General features: G+C 47.6%; 1 protein-coding gene across 3 annotated transcripts in view; it reads left to right on the top strand.

The window, feature by feature from the left end:
* Nucleotides 1–19207, top strand: part of LOC141162205 (cytochrome P450 2K1-like) — a 241574-nt gene that overhangs the window by 154989 nt on the left and 67378 nt on the right. Inside the window, exon 1 of one of the 3 annotated variants that reach the window (XM_073648060.1) lies at nucleotides 2111–2244. The exons of the other annotated variants lie outside the window; for them this stretch is intronic. Within the exon in view, the coding sequence (XP_073504161.1) occupies nucleotides 2200–2244 (45 nt within the window). The 5' untranslated portion in view covers nucleotides 2111–2199. Of the gene's footprint in view, nucleotides 1–2110; nucleotides 2245–19207 lie in introns of those variants that run through there. 3 annotated transcript variants of the gene reach the window in all.

The following is a 19207-nucleotide window of genomic DNA, read 5'->3' on the forward strand; positions in this document are numbered from 1 at the left end:
CCTGTCTCGTGGGAGCACCATTGACCTGTCCCTCGGAAATGGGGTGTGTGTGGTGCATGCAGCTACTGAGTCCTGGTCCACACTCCATCCTTACCCGGGAGTGGAATATCACACCTCTGGTTTGAGGTGCAATACCCCTGTAGCAGCCGAGCCCTCGGGGTGCTACATTCCCCCCTGGTAAACCACAGCACGTCATCGGGCTGGAAAAGACTAAAAACAATTTAAAATATACAAATTTTTAAAGTGCACTCGCATATAAGACATTAACCATCAACTCATCCCTTTATGGGCGGTACTGTTTTCTTTTTAACGTTACTGGTATAATTGTTATAAAACATTTTGCTAATGCCACCAGAACTCTTTTATAAAACACTATATAAAACTTTGGCATCACTATTTTAGCAGCATATCAAACTTTTTCAGTAGAAAACATTGTCAAGTAAAACATTCTTCCACAAACACATTCTTGAGTTCTGGCCGCTGTGCAACTTGCGACCAGATAAAGGTGCAACAGTCCAGTTAATCTTGAGGTAGACGTTGCAGTTTTTGTATAAAACTCCCAGGCAATTCCAGAGCGTGGCACAGGGCTCCCTTCTCTTCCTTTCTCTGGCCGTCCCCTCCAGTGACCCACCTTTGTCCAGCTTCCTCGGGCCTTCTCTTGGCGAAACCTATCTCCGGTTTCCCTGACCCTATGTGGTATGCCTTCCTGGTGGATGTAGTGAGTGGTCGCACCAAGTTGTGGTCACAACCTCCGGTCTTTGGCTGAGGAATTTATTGCCTCCACCAATTTGGGTTCCGGTACCCTGTTCTGCCAACCCGTCACCCGCAATCTCCTGGGTCCTTAGTGTTCCTTCTGCCTTCGTGTCTCTGGGCCTTTCTCTGTGTTCCTGTTCCTTTCTTACTTTCCTTTCTGTTTCTGTTCCTTCCTTCTGGCTCCGGCCTTCACCCTAGGCCTGCCTCGTGGAGCTGGGCCCAGACTGAGCCACAGCTCCCTGTCAGCCCTCTCTGGCTGAACTCCTTCTCTCACTGAACTGAACCCTGTCCTAAGATGGTGCCCACCTAATATATCTCCCTCTATGTGTGAGCCCAGGTGACTAGCTACCAATGGGCTCCTACCTATGCCCAGGGACCCACCCCTATCTGCTCCTACACCACTGGGTTTTCCTTCCCCTCCCCACTCCAGACAGGGACAGATGCTGTCGTGCCTGCACTCCTGTCTCGTGGGAGCACTGTTGACCTGTCCCTCGGAAATGGGGTGTGTGTGGTGCATGCAGCTACTGAGTCCTGGTTCACACTCCATCCTTACCCGGGAGTGGAATATCACACCTCTGGTTTGAGGTGCAATACCCCTGTAGCAGCCGAGCCCTCGGGGTGCTACATATGCATGATGTTATACCTGAGGAAGACTCAAAGAAGTAGAAACCGGTTGTATTTTAGTTTGAAATAAAAATTATCTTTGAATCCGAATATCAAGTTCCATCATCATCCTTCAGGAGCGCATATTGCTGGGAAAAATATTTACAAAGTGGCATCGCCCATGAAAGCACTGTCCAGTGCTATCATCAGCTCCCAGATTTCTGCAGCAAACTGGATGGAAAGAGGAATGGAGTGATCCACTAATTGGATTTACATGCAGTACCTCAAGACACCAAATAGGTGAGTGGATTTATACTGAGTATATACCCTTGGAATCTAACTACTACACTTAGAAGCCTGCACTTCCTATTTTCTCTCCCTACAATCCTCTCTTGTTTCAAACTACATCACTACTCACAGGAGTTTTGAAAATTCCCTTTCACATATAGTAGGCGCTTCCACTACATATTTGAGGGTGCACCTCAAAGTGTTGAGTTTTTGCTCTGTATTTGCTGGAAATTTGCATCACATTTTGCTATACGTGGATAACATCTACAGCATCTAAACATATCATGAGGATTTCAATTGTTATCCCGGCTTTAAGCTTACCCCAATGAAATTATGTCTAAAGTGGATTCAGTGATCCACTGAACGTAGTTTTATCCTAGGGTTACAAATGACCTTTCAAATTGAGTAACTTTTTTATTTTTTTAGTTTTTTTTTCTTCTAGGCAAACCATTCAATACTCATGTGCTAACAAACTGTGCAGTTTCCAATGAAATCTGCTCTATCTTTGGGAAAAGGTTTGAGTATGATGATCCAATATTTAAAAAACTAATCAACATGTTAGATGAAAGTGTCAAACTGGTTGGAACACCAAAAGTGATGGTAAGAAAACCTTCAGATTTTATATCTAAAGTTTTTAGTGAAGTTTCATAAGAATAGTTTCAGGGTCACCTTTAGGAACATTGGTAGTGCAATCATGAGCTCAGACAAATGGACCCAATCTCACTTCTCGGTTCTCACCAACTATCCTTCAGTCTCTTCATTTATAAAATAAAAGTGCCAGATATATTACATGATGATATACAAACTTAGTCCCCTCAATGATTCCTTATAATTCATGTACAATTGCCAATTAATATTCTGTTTACCCTTTCTCAAATTCAATGGCTTATTGTACTGGAGCAGAACAGTCCTTCTCTGATGCTCACCAGATATACTGTAATTTTAACATTTTACTACCATATCTGCCAATGTGGTTTATCAGACATGATTAGACACATCCTGTTTCATTTACAAAGAAAGGACTCTGAAATTCACAAAGCCTATTTTTATAGGGCCATCAGGCGGCCCTTACTCTTCTTAAAGGGCCAGTAGTCGGCCCTCACTATTGATAGAGAGCCATCAGCTGTGTTGTTCCCATTATTAAGGAACGGGTCTCCTATAGTGTTGTAGCATATGCAGTGACTGCAAGGGCTGCCCCAAATTTGGAAAAACCCCAGTACCCCTTTGCAGAGTCATAGAGGGCATGATTTTAAAAAATAATTTACCATTATAAAAGAGTAGGTCTCCTATACTGTTATTGCAGATGCAGTAACTGAAAGGCCTGCTCAAATTTTGGAAAAACCCCAATACCAATTTGAAGAGACATAGAGGAGGACCTCAGTAACAAAATGTTCCCATTATAAAGGAGCGGTTCTGCTATACAGTTATTGCATATGCAGTGACTGCAACAGCTGCCTAAATTTTGGAAAAACCCCAATGTCAATTTACACTGTGTTCCAAATTATTATGCAAATAATATTTTCTCAGATTTTCCCAAATTACCTATATGAATTACAGTCATTGTAATTTTCCAGTCAAATAACTATTAGAGTACAATTGAAAGGTTTTTGTACAAACTGCCTATGATAACAGTATATTTTTAAAAAAATAAAAATCTCAAACTGCACTCAAAATGCATGTTCCAAATTATTATGCACAGCAGAGTTTTCAACCTTTTCATTTTAATAAAGAACAAAAAAACTGTCATTTTTGAAATTATAAGCATTAGCAGGTTATTACAAACTGAAATCAAACAGTTTTCAACTCAAAACTTTATTCATGGTGATGTTACATTTGCACATAGGACCGCTTGTTCGAAAGGAGCTTCTGAACTCTCTCGTCCATAGAATTTGTCAGGTTTTGGATGGTTTCTGCTTCAATTGTTTTGCATGAGGACAGAATACCCTCCCAGAGCTGTTGCTTAGATGTGAACTGCCTCCCGCCATCATAGACACTCCTTTTGATGATGCTCCAGATGTTCTCAATGGGGTTGAGGTCAGGGGAGCATGGGTTCCACACCATAAGTTTGTCCCCTTTTATGCCCACAGCAGCCAGATATGCAGATGTGTTATGTGCAGCATGAGACGGGGCATTATCATGCATGAAATGATCTCGATGGTCCAGATGGATGGAGTGGAGGATGGCTGGTTGATGGACACCCCATGCAAACACGGCTACGGCGCTAACAAGGAGGAAGTGGAGTAATGTTTTGAGCTGGAATCATGGGGAGAGAGATTGTCGGCCCTTTTAGGATCCCTGAAGGGGTAAAGATGAACCCCATAATGTATGTTGAGTTTCTCAAACAGCACTTCCTTCCATGGTTCAAGAAGAAGAACCGTGCATTCCGCAGCAAGATCATTTTCATGCATGATAATGCCCTGTCTCATGCTGCACATAACACATCTGCATCTCTGGCTGCTATGGGCATAAAAGGGGACAAACGTATGGTGTGGCACACATGCTCCCCTGACCTCAACCCCATTGAGAACCTCTGGAGCATCATCAAAAGGAGTGTCTATGATCTCGGGAGGCAGTTCACATCTAAGCAACAGCTCTGGGAGGGTATTCTGTCCTCATGCAAAACAATTGAAGCAGAAACCATCCAAAACCTGACAAATTCAATGGACGAGAGAGTTCAGAAGCTCCTTTCGAACAAGCGGTCCAATGTGCAAATGTAACATCACCTAGAATAAAGTTTTGAGTTGAAAACTGTTTGATTTCAGTTTGTAATAACCTGCTAATGCTTATAATTTCAAAAATGACAATTTTTTTGTTCTTTATTAAAATGAAAAGGTTGAAAACTCTGCTGTGCATAATAATTTGGAACATGCATTTTGAGTGCAGTTTGAGTTATTTATTTTTTTTAAAATATACTGTTATCATAGGCAGTTTGTACAAAAACCTTTCAATTGTACTCTAATAGTTATTTGACTGGAAAATTACAATGACTACAATTCATATAGGTAATTTGGGAAAATCTGAGAAAATATTATTCGCATATTAATTTGGAACACAGTGTAATGACACATAGAGGAGGGCCTCAGTAACAAAATGTTCCCATTATAAAGGAGCGGTTCTGCAATACAGTTATTGCGTATGCAGTGAATGCAATGGTTGCATAAATTTTGGAAAACCCCAATACCAATTTAAACCCTAAAATCAAAGTAACAAAATGTTCCCATTACAAAGGAACGGGTCTCCTATATTGTTCTTGCGTTTGCAGTGACTGTAAGAGATGACAAAAATGTGGAAGCACTCCAATGCCACTTGGAAGAGACGTAGAGGATGGCCCCATTAAAAAAATGTTCCCATTATAAAAGAGCGTGTTTCCTATACTGTTCTTGCGTATGCAGGGACTACAAGGGCTGCCAAAAATTTGGACGCACTCCAATGCCCCTTGGAATAGACTTAAAAGAGAGTCTCATTAAAAAAATGTTCCCATTACTAAGGAGTGGGTCTCCTATACTTGTAATGCCCATGCACTGAGTGCATGGGTTGAAAAACATTTACCCCTGGGAAGTATAGATGAATAGTGTTGAGTGAATTTGTTCGGCGAATTTGTTCCAAATTTTCATATTCGGCACGAATATGACACATTCGGATTCGTGATCACAAAGGCGAGCAAATTTTCTTCAAATCGGAAAAGTTTGACGAATTAGCGCGGGAATGCGAATACAGGGCAACCACTGCGTTTTGAACAGTTTTGTTAGCATAGTGCAAGTGTATGATGAGCAGTGACATGTGCCAGGTGAGTGTGGGGGCTGGGGAGAGCTTAGAACAGGTCAGATCAGCGGCGCACTGTTTTGTTTTTTATTCCTGTGGGCGGTAACTTTAACTGAGGAAAGCGCGGCAAGCCAATCATAGCGCAGGAAGCATCTACACTGTCCAGACATAAGGGCTTCTGCAATTGGCTGCATAAATCACATGTCCTCCCTTATAAAAAGCGGCCATGTTCCCTCAGCGCCATTATATCCATGTCACACTGCTAGAGAGATAGCAGCTCTGTGTGCTCCTGTGAAATGACCGATAATAGTTAGCTAGATGGGCGCTTGTGTGGTAGTCAGATAGTGTAGATAAATCCTGGCCTCTGTACCTCTGCAACCGCTGGTGCAGCACATTTTTGGTGTTCTTGTGCAAGTACTGAGATTCTGACAGTAACAGAGGGCCCATGCCATACAATAGTGCTGTGCATCGCTGGTATAGAGTTCCATGTCTCAGTATACCTTGAATCTTTTTTTGCACTTGCTAATGTGATCAAGAAAGCGCAGTGCACCTTTTCATTTAGTGGGGTCGAAATTGTGCTCTGCACAGTCTGCAGAGCTTCTTATTGCAGAGCACAAAATCAGTTTTTTTTCTGGTGATATTGAAAGCTGTGTGCACTAAAGTTTTTTCAGATACTATTTTAGAGGAGTTGAACTTCAGGTGGTTTCAGAGTGAAAAAAAAAAATTTCTCTTGCTACTCCCAGTCCAAAGAATATTTTTCCTGTGCCAAAAGTCATATAGTGCTATAAGCCAGCTACTTCGTCAGTTGCGGTCAAAGTCAGCTGGATGCAGAGCTTATGCAGAGTAACCCAAAAATATTTTTTGCTCTGAGTAAAGTGATACAGCTGGCTAGATCTGAGTTTGAAATATTTTGGAGCATATATTCTATGTCATATTGACCTCATCCACATTAAAAAAAAATTCTTCTGTTCCTAAAGTAAGGTGACATCTCAGTTTGAAATTGTTTGGAGACTATCTCGTAGGTTTTATCGGCCTCATGCACACTAACAAATTTTTTTTGTCTGATAGTAATGTTATATGGCATGCCATATCTTACCTTGTCATTTAGTATCGCTGAAATTCAGGTGTGTGCTGAGCTATTACACAGGAAAAAAACATATTTTTCTTTAGTTAATTGCATGCTCCTACAACTGTATCTGACCAACATGAGTGGGGAAAAAAGGCTGTGGTGGAAGGGGGAATAGGCTTGGTGTTCAAGGTGTAAGTGGGGTACGTGGTAATATTAGTGAAAGCACTAGTGAACCAACACAAACAGGTCTTATCTAAAGACAACTGAAAACTTATGTTAGTGGATGACCCACTGCACTGCCATCCTTTGGCTGCCGCATGGCGATATGCCTTGTTGATAAGGCCCAGAAAGAGCAGGTGCTCCAGTGGATGGCAAGCTCTGCTTCCAGTGCCCTCTCCTCTTCTTTCTCCACCTCACACGCAGTACAGTCCACAGAGGTAGCACCCCAATTACCCATGCTTCTGTAGCGCCCAGAGGGTTCGGCGGCTACAGGGGTATTGCACCTCTGCCAGAGGTGTGATATTCCACTCCCGGGTAAGGATGGAGTGTGGACCAGGGCTCAGTTAGCAGCATACAGCACACTCACCCCATTTCCAAGGGACAGTTCAATGGTGCTCCCATTAGACAGAAATGCAGGCACGACTGACCATGTCCCTGGCTGGAGTGGGGAGGGGGGAGGAAAACCCAGTGATGTAAGAGCAGGAAGGGATGGTTCCTGAGCATAGGAAGGAGCCCATTGGTTGCTGGTCACCTGGGCTCATGGCTAGAGGGAGGTATAAAAGGTGGGCACCATCTGAGAACAGGGTCTGTTCAGTGAGAGGAGAAGACAGGGAGTAGAGGCTCTGTAGGAGCTCTACTCAGGAGTGGGCCTAGTGAGATGCCGAGGAAGAGAGTGGAGTGGAGAGAGAGGAGAGGTGAAGGGGAGCTGTGGTTCCTTCTCAGCCCAGCTCCACGAGAAAGGAGAAGAAGGAGGAACAGAAAAGAGGAGAAGGAACAGAAATGGAGAAGAAGAGACAGAGGACCAGAGGGGCTCAGGGACAAGAAGGTGAAAGGGACCCTAAGAACCCACGAGAATACCGGGTGAAGGGTCAGGCAGATTAAGGGTACCGGAACCCAAGTTGGTGGAGGAGAAACAACCCTCAGTCAAAGACCGGAGGCTGTGACCATTTATTGGTGCGGCACCTCATCAAACCTGCTAGGAAGGCACCATAAAGCACAGCGGGGAACGGGGACTACGTTTAACCGCACAAGTCCGCGGCAGCTGGACAAAAGTGGGTCACTGGTGAGGCAGGCCTGAGAAAGGATTTAAGGGGGTCCTGGGCCATGCTCTTGAACTATCTGGGAGTTGACTGAGCCCCTCACCTGGTGGACGCAGCACAGCTCGGGCGGTCACTACTGACAGAAGTGACCCGGAACAAACGAACTGTGAGTAAAGACCCTGGACTGTAACTTGTTGTCTGTGTGCTCCTTTGCGCATCCAGCACTACAGGTACTGGGACTCTCACTACCATCACTCCCCCCCCCCCATTCATTACACTGCCCTGGGGCTGCACTCTTCCCATGGGGAGTCGCACCATCCCAGCTGCATACACAATCAGCCCCAGCGGTCTGTCCTGCAGCGGCGGTTCATAATAACCGCAATCCTCGGGTGGCGTAGTCGGACATTATCAACAGCGCGTCGCAGACTACCAATGGTCTGACCACCCTGAGCCACGGAACCGGGTTGCCACTACTATCCCCATCATTTCCCGATTGCCCGGCTACGAGTGCCCCACAGCCCAGGGGGCGAGTCAGCATTGGCGTAGTCGGCAGGATCGTTACCAGCCCGCCACAAGCGGGTATTGTGCGCCTGAAAAGAGACTGTTTTATTGAGATTGACCGTGTTGAAAATGGTGCCCGCCCCAGAAGAACGAGTGCCATAATGTGCGCGCCAAAAGACCACCGGAGGCCGCCTCCCATCGTGGGCCGGGTCCCAGAATGGCGCCAAAGAAGGAGCCCACCCCCAACAGCCATGAGCGCGGCTGTGGAGATGTCCATCAAGGTGGGGGGGCTGCCCCTGAAAGTGATTGTCACCAGGATGCCCCAGGACCAACCCCCATGGGGGTGGGAAGAGAAGAAAACTTTGGGGCAGGGCGCGGTCTGGATCCGTCTAGACAGACCGCACCCGGGAATGGACGCGTTCAGCAACACCAACCTCTTGGCCCGGAGCCTGCTGCAGACTGAACCGCCCTGCAGCCTGGCAGAGATCCTAGCGCAGCTCCCTAGAGATCCGGAGCATGCGCAAGCTGCGCTGGAGGTCCTGGAGCGGAGGATGGTCCGGGAGCAGCGGGGTGCGCTCATCGAGTGGAGGGAGGAACTGGCCCGACAGGCTGAAACCCGCCAGCGGCAGATATCACCCGCACCCCGGAGTCCGCCTGCCTCTGAGGACGGAGCAGGAGGAGTGAAGGCCGGAGACAGCGTCGCGGAGGGAGCCACGGGGACCGAGGCAGGTACAGGGGACGTTACCACCCCAGGCCCCGCAGCTGCAAGCCTGCCCCAGCCTCCCGTAGCAGAACCCGAAGCCCCACTCACCGCACCTGTTGCTGCGCCGCCACTGCTCCCAGCTAGGCCTCGAGCGCCGCGGCCACGCCCCGCATGGCGCCACGCCCCTTGACCCCGGGCGCCGTAAAGAGGGAAGCGTCACCGGCCTGGTCGCAAGGCCTAGTTAACTCGGGCGCCGTTACCCAACCAGCGCCCCCTTCCCGGACTGGGCCGCCATCGGGCACAACCAGCAGACCCCCGACCTGGTCGCAAGGCTGAGTGCCCCCGGGCGCTGCTCCCAAATCGTGGTCCTCCGCTATACCACCGCTGGGCGCAGACCTGTTTGCCCAGCACACCGGTCCGGATGGACTGCCGTTGGAGTGGCCAGCCGAACTGACCAGCCGTCAGCCATGGAAGACCCAGCCCCCGCGCGAGCCCCTGATACCTGCTCCGGAGCCCGTAGAAGTCACCCTGCCCCCACTAGAGGCCGCCCAATTCGAGTGGGACCCCGCTGGTGAGAACTTAATGGGGTTCACTCAGGAGACCCGGGCGGACGCAGTCCGTCGTCTGGAGGCCGGCCAACAACAGCTGGTGACCTTTGAATGGGAACGGCGAGAGAGGCCCGTCAGAGAGGAGAGGCTTCAGGCTCGAGGCGCTGAGCAAAAGCGCAAAGCCCGTCAGGACCCCCGGGCCACCCGCGGTCCCCGAATCACCGGGACCATAATTAAATTCCACATGGAAAACGGCTGGGGTTTCATCAGGGGACCGGAAACTGCAGGCGACATCTTTGTGACCCGCAGAGACGTTGAAAGCCACCTACTGGAGGAACACCGTGGACGCGACCTCTACCCTGGTGATGTGGTCACCTTTACCCGACACGAGGGCGCAAAAGGACCGCATGCCCTACTTGTCCATCGGCTCACCAAGGAGGAGCTGCAGCACTACGGCTATGAGGAGAGCCAAGAGGGCCCGGACGGGTCTGAAGATCAAGATGAGGAGGAAGGAGCATCTGGAGGACACCGCTACTAGTAAGTGGCAGAGTACCTGTGTATATAGTTACCTCAGGGTATAAGGACTGTTAAAGGAACTGTTTCCAGATTAAAGTGTGGTCCCCGTTGGGACTGTTACGGAACTGTTGACTGTGTGAGAGTTACCCCCCCTACATCCCTACCAGGCTGAGGACTGTGAGCAGCCATTTCCCTTCCCAAAACTGGCCGAGGACTGAGAACGGCCAATCCCCTGTAAATAGTTGCGCTTCCTAAAGCGCCCCCTACTGGTTTTATAGAAAAAGACTGCAACGTCTACCTCGGGACAGAGAGTCCCTCACGTTTAAAAGTTTACTGAAGATTTTGCACTTAAAAGAAGAATGAATACCTGGTTGCCAGTTGCATCGCGGCCAAGATCCAAGAATATGTTTACTTAAATGTGTTTTATATGAAGAAGTTTAATATGCTGCTAGAAAATGTTTTGCATAACCCTGAAAACATTTTATATGACAAATGACAAAAGAGTTCCAGTAGTGTTGAAAATATTTTATAATGCCTAGTGAAAGAAGTGTGTCCCATGAAGGGAATTGAGCTGTGTCGTCTGTTTCTAAATGTAAAAGGCTATTGAAAAAGTTTTGCATGTCCTGTACTTAACTGTTTTTGCTCTTTTCCAGCCCGAGGACGTGCTGTGGTTTACCGGGGGGGAATGTAGCGCCCCGAGGGTTCGGCTGCTACAGGGGTATTGCACCTCTGCCAGAGGTGTGATATTCCACTCCCGGGTAAGGATGGAGTGTGGACCAGGGCTCAGTTAGCTGCATACCGCACACTCACCCCATTTCCAAGGGACAGTTCAATGGTGCTCCCATTAGACAGAAATGCAGGCACGACTGACCATGTCCCTGGCTGGAGTGGGGAGAGGGGAGGAAAACCCAGTGACGTAGGAGCAGGAGGGGATGGTTCCTGAGCATAAGAAGGAGCCCATTGGTTGCTGGTCACCTGGGCTCATGGCTAGAGGGAGGTATAAAAGGTGGGCACCATCTGAGAACAGGGTCTGTTCAGTGAGAGGAGAAAACAGGAAGTAGAGGCTCTGTAGGAGCTCTACTCAGGAGTGGGCCTAGTGAGAGGCCGAGGAAGAGAGTGGAGTGGAGAGAGAGGAGAGGTGAAGGGGAGCTGTGGTTCCTTCTCAGCCCAGCTCCACGAGAAAGGAGAAGAAGGAGGAACAGAAAAGAGGAGAAGGAACAGAAAAGGAGAAGAAGAGACAGAGGAACAGAGGGGCTCAGGGACAAGAAGGTGGAAGGGACCCTAAGAACCCAAGAGAATACCGGGTGAAGGGTCAGGCAGATTAAGGGTACCGGATCCCAAGTTGATGGAGGAGAAACAACCCTCAGCCAAAGACCAGAGGCTGTGACCATTTATTGGTGCGGCACCTCATCAAACCTGCTAGGAAGGCACCATAAAGGACAGCGGGGAACAGGGCCCACGTTTAACTGCACAAGTCCGCGGCAGCTGGACAAAAGTGGGTCACTGGTGAGGCAGGCCTGAGAAAGGATTTAAGGGGGTCCTGGCCCATGCTCTTGAACTGTCTGGGAGTTGACCGAGCCCCTCACCTGGTGGACGCAGCACGGCTTGGGCGGTCACTGCTGACAGAAGTGACCCGGAACAAACGAACTGTGAGTAAAGACCCTGGACTGTAACTTGTTGTCTGTGTGCTCCTTTGCACCTCCAGCACTACCGGTACTGGGACTCTCACTACCATCACTCCCCCCCCCATTCATTACACTGCCCTGGGGCTGCACTCTTCCTGTGGGGAGTCACACCATCCCAGCTGCATACACTATCAGCCCCAACGGTCTGTCCTGCAGCGGCAGTTCATAAGAACCGCAATCCACGGGTGGCGTAGTCGGACATTATCAACAGCGCAGACTACCAATGGTCTAACCACCCTGAGCCACGGAACCGGGTTGCCACTACTACCCCCATCGTTTCCCGATTGCCCGGCTCCGAGTGCCCTACGGCCCAGGGGGCGAGTCACTTCCCCCTCGAGTCACAACTGGCCAACTGCCTAACTGACTGTAGCGAACCACAGATGGGCGAGTCTGTAGAACTCTTCACCCATTGTACACCATGGGCATCAGAAGTGTACTCCAAACAGCCAAACTTTTTTTTAACTTTGATTTGGGGCAGGACAAGGTAAGGTCCGAGCAGGTTCCTGACCCTCATCACAAGACGTTAACTACAGGGGAGAGAGGTGATCCTGATGAGACTCAGATACCTGAGGATCATGCGGACTGTACTGTGCTGTCAGGGCAACAAGAGGAGAGGGGTCATTCTGAGGGCGAGGAATGAGATAACACATTTGATGATGAAGAGGTTGAAGATCCTACTTGGTGTGAACCCAGAGTCACGCAGCCGAGTAGCTCATCTGAGTAGGTGAAGGAGGAAGACGAGGAGGTTACATTTCGCCCTACGGCACAGACACGGAGTGATGCAAGCATGAGGAGCACTGCATCCTTAGCCGCAACAGTGGCTGTGGCCAGCAGCGGTCACGGGTCTGCAGCTCGCAGGGGCGCCAATGGTTGTCTAGTATGGGCCTTTTTTGTCACTGCAAAGGATGAGCCAGCTCACATTATCTGCAAACTTTGCGATAAAAAACTCAGCAGAGGGAAAAACTGCAATAATTTGACTACTACATACATGAATGTTGACATGCTCAAACAACATTCTTTATGCTGGGAATCTTACGGCGCTGAACAGCACACCTCAACAACCATTAGTTGCCCTATCAAATTCATCCACTGCTTCTTCCTCCTCCTCTGTTATCGTGCCAAGTATTGTCACGCAGGTCTCCCATCGCGAAAACTCTGGTTCTTTACCCGCACCAGTCAGGCTGAGTGACAGCCCGTCAGCTGTAACGGAAGCGGATACGCCTGCTGTGTTTGTTTCACTGAGCACACCGCATGTTTCTCAATCCACCATAACATCTGCACCTCACTCATGTGCCACCAGTTTTTCTAGTTTACCATACTCCGTCCTCTCAGCACCTTAGCCAGCCCTCGATCCCGCAGTTGTGGTCACGTAAAAGATTGTTTCATCCTATGCATGACAAAGCTAAGAGGTTGAACTCCACCATCTCCAATCTGTTGACCACAGAAATGCTGCCATTCCGCCTGATAGATACAGATGTTTTCCGAAAACTGATGGCCGTTGTAGTCCCCCAGTACTCGTTTACCAGTTGCCATTACTTCTCTAAGAAAGCTGTGCCTGCGCTACACCAGCATGTCACAGACAACATGACCCATTCCTTGTCTAAATCTATGTGTGCCAAGGTGCATTTCACCACAGAGACTTGGACGAGTAAGCATGGCCAAGGGCATTACATCTAGCTGACTGGGCACTGGGTGACTCTGGTGGCTGTGGGCACAGGTGGGGAAGGGGCTGCTCCACAAATCTTGGAATCCCCAAGGCTTGCAGATAAAAAATCTCTGTATTTCCCACTTCCTCTGCTGCTTCTGCGTCCTCCACCTCCTCTAGGGCCTCCACCTGAGCACTCAACCTCTGCCTTAACGAGACACGCATTGCAAGGGTGCAGAGTGAATACACACCAAATCTGTACTGCGCAGTCAGGGCTCACCGTAATCAAGCAGTCTTCAAATGAATATGCCTTGGAGATTGCAGTCATACAGGTGAAGAGTTGTGGGCAGCTCTCCAAGCTCTCCAAGCTAAGTTTTTTTTTTACTTAGCTGCTTTTTTCTTGCCATAATGCAAATTCTAACAGTCTATTCAGTAGGACTATCAGCTGTGTATCCACCTGACTTCTGCACAACACAACTGATGGTCCCAACCCCATTCATAAGGCAAGAAATCCCACTTATTAAACCTAACAGGGCACACCTGTGAAGTGAAAGCCATTTCCGGTGACTACCTCTTGAAGCTCATCAAGAGAATGCCAAGAGTGTGCAAAGCAGTCATCAAAGCAAAATGTGGCTACTTTGAAGAACCTATTTTCAGTTGTTTCACACTTTTTTGTTAAGTATATAATTCCACATGTGTTAATTCATAGTTTTGATGCCTTCAGTGTGAATGTACAATTTTCATAGTCAAGAAAATACAGAAAAACCTTTAAATGAGGTGTGTCCAAACTTTTGGTCTGTACTGTATATGCTGGAGCAAACTTTGAATAACTTGCGGCAGGAGGTGGTGGCCCCAGAAGAAGAGCAGGATGCAGAAGGGATACCAATGTCTCAAATTTCCAGACTGTCGTCACACAGGTGGATGCCAAGTGACAGTGGATTACAGTGATCTAGGGGATTTGGTGATACCAGGCAAACTGTTAGTGAAGGTGCAAGAGCTGAGGAACTAATGGAGGAGGAAGATGTGATGGGCGAGCAGCTGTCAGAGGATGATGAGGATAATCATCCCCTCTCATTTCAACGTGGTTGGCAGGAGGAGATGGAGGAAACAAGCATCAGTGTTGTTTCGCAGCCCACAATACAGCCTGGATTTGGACCTCCTGTATGAGCCCGACATATGAGTGCATCAAGAAGGCACTATCTGCAACATGATCCCCGTATAGTCAGAATTCGAAATAATGATGACTACTGGGTTGCCACTCTGTGAGATCCACGTTATAAGAGTTAATTTTGCCAGATGCTTCCCTCCCTGGAAAGGGACCCGCTTATATTGGAGTATCGAAACAAGCTTTTAAGTAACCTTAATAGAGGTTGTACCCAAAATAATAGTGAGGCACACAAAGTGCATCTCAGCTGTAGTCTTTCAACCTCCGGCACGTCAGTTTGTCAACTCCAAAACATTAGCAGCAGAAGTAGAGTAAGTGGCAGAAGCAATTTCTGGGTGTCCTTTCACACATTTTTTGCACCAGCACAACAGAGTACGAGTCTGACACGTGATGGAGTTTCTATAACTTAATATGAATACCATAAGGGAGAATTTTGACCCTTTTACATTTTGGTCTTCAAAAATGGATGAATAGCCTGAGCTCGCCTTGGAGTTTTTATCATGCCCAGCAGCCAGCGTTCTCTCTGAACGTGTCTTCAGCGCTGCTAGTAGTGTCTTGAGGGATAAGCATTCCCGACTGTCCCCTGAAAGTGTAGACTGCCTAACTTTCATCAAGATGAACAAGTCATGGATCTCCAAGGACTTTTGCACCCCAATTGCAGACTGTACAGAGTAGGCGATGTTGTCGTTTTGAGTGTGATGCATTGATCTCTTGAAATTGTTGAAATTGCAGTCTGTGATATAGCTTCTGTGCCTGCTCTTGCTGCTGCTGCAGGTTTTAGATCCTAATTTTGGGAAATGTGGAGAATTCTGATTGTGTCTCCACCCATTGGGTTGGTTGTTGTGGGACAGGTTTGGGTCTGCGTTAAACTACTTGTAGTCTGATGACATTGATGCCACTTTGGTGGTGTTAGGACCTCATTTAGGGCAATGTGAACACTCCAGGTTAGGTCTCCATCTCCTGGGTTGGCAGTACTGGAAGAGGTGTGGGTCTTATTTACACTATTTCTACTGTAGTGAAATTGATTAGACATTGCTAGTGTCTGTCACTAATTTTTTTAAATGTGGAGAATCATGATTGGGTCTCCATCTATTGGGTTGACTGTAGAGGAACTGGTTTTGGTCTCCTTTGCAATACTTATACTCTAGTGAAATGGATGCCACTTCGGTGGTGTTATGACCTCATTTAGGGCAATGTGAACACTCCTGGTTAGGTCTCCATCTCCTGGGTTGACTGTACTGGAAGAGGTGTGGGTCTTATTTACACTATTTGTACAATAGTGAAATTTATGCCACTTTGCTGACGTCTGCCACAAATTTTTTTAAATGTGAGGAATCCTTATTGGGTCTCCATTTATTGGGTTGACTCTAATGGAACCTTCCTGTTCTGCAGTCCAAGTTGTGTAAGGTTGAGTACCAGTCCTTGCTGCACTCCTAATACTGACTCTCCTGCTGCACTCCTACTACAGACTCTGCCTGCTGCACTCTGATACTGACTCTGCCTGGTGCACTCCTGATACAGACTCTGCCTGCTGCACTCCTGATACAGACTTTGCCTGCTGCACTCCTGATACAGACTCTGCCTGCTGCACTCCTGATACAGACTCTGCCTGCTGCACTCCTGATACAGACTCTGCCTGCTGCACTCCTGATACAGACTCTGCCTGTTGCATTCCTGATACAGACTATGCCTGCTGCACCATTTAGTCTGTCCTACTGAGTCCAGCTGCTGCGCGTCCGTTTGTCTGTCCTGAAGTGGCACCGGCGTTCATTGGGAGCCAAGTCTAACCTCACCATCAGAGGCTCTAGTGAACAGTCCGGTGCTTGCTTAGTCACACCCCTCCAGGCTATCTGTGGGTCAGTGGGACAGTGGTTCCACAAACCACATCCATGACAGTGCGCCCTCTCTCCTGTTTTACCAGTCGGTGACACCTTTTGACATGTAAAGCGCAACTGAATAAATGTCGCTGTCACAGTAATAATAATTATAGTACTTGTACTCTGGGTCAATTGGTGGCACTTCCCTGTGATCTACACCTAATTTGATGTATTTTGGCAGCTTTTGGTCCCGTTTCTAGGTGTTGTCTATGCATTTTTTTGGTCCACCCATTGACTCCTATGGGATTTGGAAATAATCGATGAACATTCGACTTATAAATTCGGTGAACATCAATTTGTTCGGCGAACTTTTCTGAACCCAACATTGAAATGTTCGCTTATGCCTAAACATGAACACACTGTATAACACACATTTCCTACAGACATCATAAACACCCTGGTGATATGGTGGTGGAGGATGAGAATAAAGAAAAGGAGGAGGACAACAGAAAATAGACAAAATCATGAAGCGTATACCCATGTCTGGATGTGAAGAGGTGCATGGGAATAGACCTCCCAAAAAAAGACACTGGATTTGAGTTTATGTTCCGCTGCAATCATTCGGTGGTGTTGAGAAGTCTGGCCCAATCTAGCCCTTGTTAATTTTTATTAGTCAGCCTGTCAGCATTTTCAGTTGACAGGTGGATGCACCTGTCAGTTATAATTCCCCCAGCGGCACTAAAAACCCTCTCTGACAAAACGCTAGCGGCAGGGCAGGCCAAGATCTCCAAGGCATAATCATGCCAGTTCATGCCACGTGTCCAGCTTGGATACCCAATAATTATAAGGCACAAAGGAATCACAGAGGACCTTGGTACGGTCGGCCAGGTACTAAAAAATTATCCCTCCTTGTGAGAGTACCCCGCACATCAGGGCGATGGGAGGGTCTGAGAAAACTGTCCCAAACCTTTGACAGTTTTTCCCCTGCCTCTGCTAGATGGTATTTGTGTCTCTCTCACCTGTACTCTTTGGTTCTCCAACAAACTGTGACCTTTGCCGCCAGCGTTTTCAGATGGGAACTTTTTTAATAATTCCGTAACAAGGGCCTTCTGGTTCTGCACCATTTGAGCAGACCTGTCCGCCGTGGGAGTGAGAGATAGAAAGTTCTCCTTGTAGAGTGGGTCTAGAAGTGTCACTAACCAGTAATGACTGTCACACAAAATTTGGAGAATGCGAGGGTCACGGGAAAGGCAGTGTAACATAAACTCAGCCATGTGTGCCTGACTGCAAACAGGCAAGACTTCCGTGTCCTCACCAAGCAGACTACTGACCATGCTCTCCTTCTTATCATCCTCCTCCCTCTCCTCAGGTCATCCATACTGAACAGACGGTATGACAGTTGTGTGGGTAGTACCGTCTACTAGCTCCTGTTCCTCCTCCTCTTACTCATTGTCACCCAATCCACTTTGGCATTAGACGGTTCCTTGCTCCATCACACAGTCCCATCTGCAATACCTCCTCACTAGTGATGAGCGAGCATACTCGCAAGAACTCAGTACTCGAGATGCTCGGAGCTCGCCGAGTACTTGGGAGATGCTAGGGCGGATGCTCTAGTCCCCTCCCTGCATGTTTGGTGCTCTTTACAGAGCCAATGAACATGCAGGGATTGCCAGCCACTCACTGTAATGCCGCAGCCATGTCAGTTGTGGCATTACAGTGATTGGTCGGCCGCACAGTGTCATGAGGTCTGTATCAGACCTGGCGCCGCTGTGCTCGTCAGTCTACTCCGCAATCAGGCGGCGTAGGGAGAGGAGCTGCTGAGTTAGGAAGAGATTTGCTTGTGTATTAGGTAGGGTAGTGAGAAAACAAGTACATTACACATATCCATCTTAACAAACAGGCCTTCTGAGTAGAGATGAGCGGTGTTCGATTCGAACTGTTTGCCAATCTCAAATTCGAGCTGTGTTGGGCGGTGTTCTAGCCGTTCGGCGAACACGAACAATTTGAAAAAAATTCGGCTGTTCAAGGTAATGTTCGATAACTGTTCATGCACCAAAATTATAACTGGATTTTTTCTCAGTAATGCTGAAAATTAATGTTAATACGCAGTTTGAGTGTACAGTGGGGCGGTGGGAGGGGCAGGGGATGGATCTCTGCATAAATAATGAAGATCTCCATTTTTTTTCTCTTTCCTGCATTTACAGTGGGGAGGTGCAATCTGTCAGCCTATCAGCAGCGCACACACGGAGCGAACTGCTTTTTTTCACAAAAGCAAGGGCATGTGTCATTGGCAGTGTATGTCACATGTCCTTGCCCTATAAGACCCAGCCATTTTCCCCATCGCCACCATTTTCTCACTGCTGCAGCTGCTTGTTAGACGGCACCGCTGTTGCTGTGTGCGCTATACTTTCAGTGTTAATTTCAAGCCAATTTTCGCACAAATCTACAGATAGCTTGGGAGTAGGGAATAGTTGTGATTGCAGTTCTTTTGAGGACTAGGTTACATAATTTCCTACAACTTTTATCAGGCAGGTCTGTGCTCTTAAATAGTTAGGTTGGGAGTAAAGACTAATTATAATTGCAGTCCTTTTGAGGGCTAGGTTACATCAGTTCCTATCACTTTTATCAGGCAGGTCTGTGCTCTTAAATAGATAGGTTGGGAGTAAAGACTAATTGTAATTGCAGTCCTTTTGAGGGCTAGGTTACATCAGTTCCTATCACTTTTTGCCAGGCAGGTCTGTGCCAGTGCTGTGCAAGTTTTTTTCACAGCATTTGGCTAAATCTAGCTAAGCAAATCCTTTTTGGCCTCTTGCAGTGTGTGTTAGTCAGTGGAGTAGCCTATCTGTGTTGCAAGTGTGTCACCCTGGCCTGGATGCCACAAATATAATAAAGC

Source organism: Phyllobates terribilis, unplaced genomic scaffold (genome assembly GCF_046119375.1).
Source record: "Phyllobates terribilis strain yellow unplaced genomic scaffold, ASM4611937v1 Scaffold_9__5_contigs__length_417890890, whole genome shotgun sequence".
NCBI classification, from domain to species: Eukaryota; Metazoa; Chordata; class Amphibia; order Anura; family Dendrobatidae; genus Phyllobates; species Phyllobates terribilis.